The 2006-nt window shown below is 43.0% G+C and overlaps 1 protein-coding gene across 5 annotated transcripts in view; it reads right to left on the reverse strand.

Moving 5' to 3' along the window:
* BBOF1 (basal body orientation factor 1) overlaps nt 1–2006 on the reverse strand; it is a 48946-nt gene that overhangs the window by 39842 nt on the left and 7098 nt on the right. For all 5 annotated transcript variants that reach the window (XM_037738552.1, XM_037738550.1, XM_037738554.1 and 2 more), the window contains one exon: nt 235–300. In XM_037738552.1, coding sequence (XP_037594480.1) covers nt 235–300 — 66 coding nt within the window. The remainder of the gene's footprint in view (nt 1–234; nt 301–2006) is intronic.

Genomic DNA, 2006 nt, shown 5'->3' on the forward strand with positions numbered 1-2006 from the left:
CCAGGATGGTCTCGATCTCTTGACCTCATGATCCACCCACCTCGGCCTCCCAAAGTGCTGGGATTACAGGCGTGAGCCACCACGCCAGGCCTGAACTTCTATACAATTAAACTTTAAGGTGATTAGGCTGCCCAGAGAATTTATTCATTCACTGTCATTGGGTGTTAAATACTTGAGCTTGCCAGAAACCTGACCACCCAGTAAGTGGAGTATTAGTATACATAGATAACTCACCAATTTTTCCTTTTCCTCTTGGGCTTTTTCCTTTGTTTCTTTTAATTGCTGTTTCAGTTTTTCAATCTGTTGAAAATCAAAATACAGGGTCAGGAAGGTAGAGAAACTGCTCTATGTCTACCTTTACTAAGTAGACTAATTTCACACAATACAAAAACCAATATGGCAGGAAAGATGAGTGAGGTGGGAAGAGAAGAGGGGATAAGAAATTCCCCATACCTTCAACCTGCTATTGCCAGTTTCTAAAACCTGGCTATCATCAGAATTACCTGGACAACTTTTTTTTAAATTATGGTAAAAAAAAAAAAAAAAAAGCAACATTATATTTACCATCTTAACCATTTTAAACATACAGTTCAATAGCATTAAGTATATTCACATTGTTGTGCAACAAAGCTCTAGAACTTTCCATTTTACAAAACTGAAACTATGGCCGGGTGAGGTGGCTCACGCCTGTAATCCCAGCACTTTGGGAGGCCGAGGCAGGCGGATCACGAGGTCAAGAGATTAAGACCAGCCCGACCAATGTGGTGAAACCCCAACTCTACTAAAAAAACAAAAATTAGCTGGGCGTGGTGGCAGGCACCTGTAGTCCCAGCTACTCAGGAGGCTGAAGAAAGAGAATTGCTTGAACCCGGGAGGCGGAGGTTGCAGTGAGTTGAGATTGCACCACTGCACTCCGGCCTGCACAGAGTGAGACTCCATCTCAAAAAAAACAAAACAAAACTGAAACTATATTCAGTAAATTCCAATTTTCCCTTACCTCTCCCCAGCCCTTGGCAATCATCCTCTACTTTCCGATTCTGTAACTTTGACTACTTTGGATACTTCTTAAGTGGAGTCATACGGTATTTGCCCTTTGGTGACTGGCTTATTTCATTAAGCATAATGTTCTTGAGCTTCATTCACGTCATAGGATGTGACAGGATTTCCTTTAAGGCTACATAATATTGCACCACATGCATACACCTTTTCTTTATTCATTCATCCCATTGATGGATAATTTGGGTTGCTTCTACCGCTTGGCTATTGTGAATAGTGCTACAATGAACGTGGATGTGCAAATATGTCTTCAAGATTGTGCTTTGGGCTGGGCATGGTGGCTCATGCCTATAATCCCAGCAATTTGGAAGGCCGAGGTGGGTGGACTGTTTGAGCTCAGGAGTTCAAGACTAGCCTGAGCAACATGGCAGAACCCCATCTCTACTAAGAAATAAAAACATTAGCCAGGTGTGGTGGCAAGCACCTATAATCCCAGCTAGAGCCTGGGAGGTGAAGGTTGCAGTGAGCTGAGATCACGCCACTGCACTCCAGCCTGACAGAGTGACAGGGTCAGGCTGGAGTGCAGTGACAGAGTGAGACCCTGTCTCAACAACAAAGATCTTGTTTTGAATTGTTTTGGATATATTAAATAAATCCAAAAGTGAGATTGGTAATTCTATTTTTAATTTTTTGAGGAACTTCCATACTGTTTTCCATAATCACTACAACGGTGTACAGTCCCACCAACAGTGCACAAGCATTCTAATACCTCCACATCCTTCCCAATACTTGTTATTTCCTGTGTTATTGATAGCAGCCATTCTTATTTTTTATTATTTTTGAGGCGGCATCTCGCTCTGTCGCCCAGGCTGGAACGCAGTGGCACAATCTTGGCTCACTGCAACCTCTGCCTCCCCAGTTCAAGCAATTCCCCTGCCTCAGCCTCCTGAGCAGCTGGGACTACACAGGCACATGCCACCACACCCAGCTAATTTTTTATATTTTTAATA

This window comes from Cebus imitator, unplaced genomic scaffold (assembly GCF_001604975.1).
Source record: "Cebus imitator isolate Cc_AM_T3 unplaced genomic scaffold, Cebus_imitator-1.0 Scaffold54, whole genome shotgun sequence".
NCBI classification, from domain to species: domain Eukaryota; kingdom Metazoa; phylum Chordata; class Mammalia; order Primates; family Cebidae; genus Cebus; species Cebus imitator.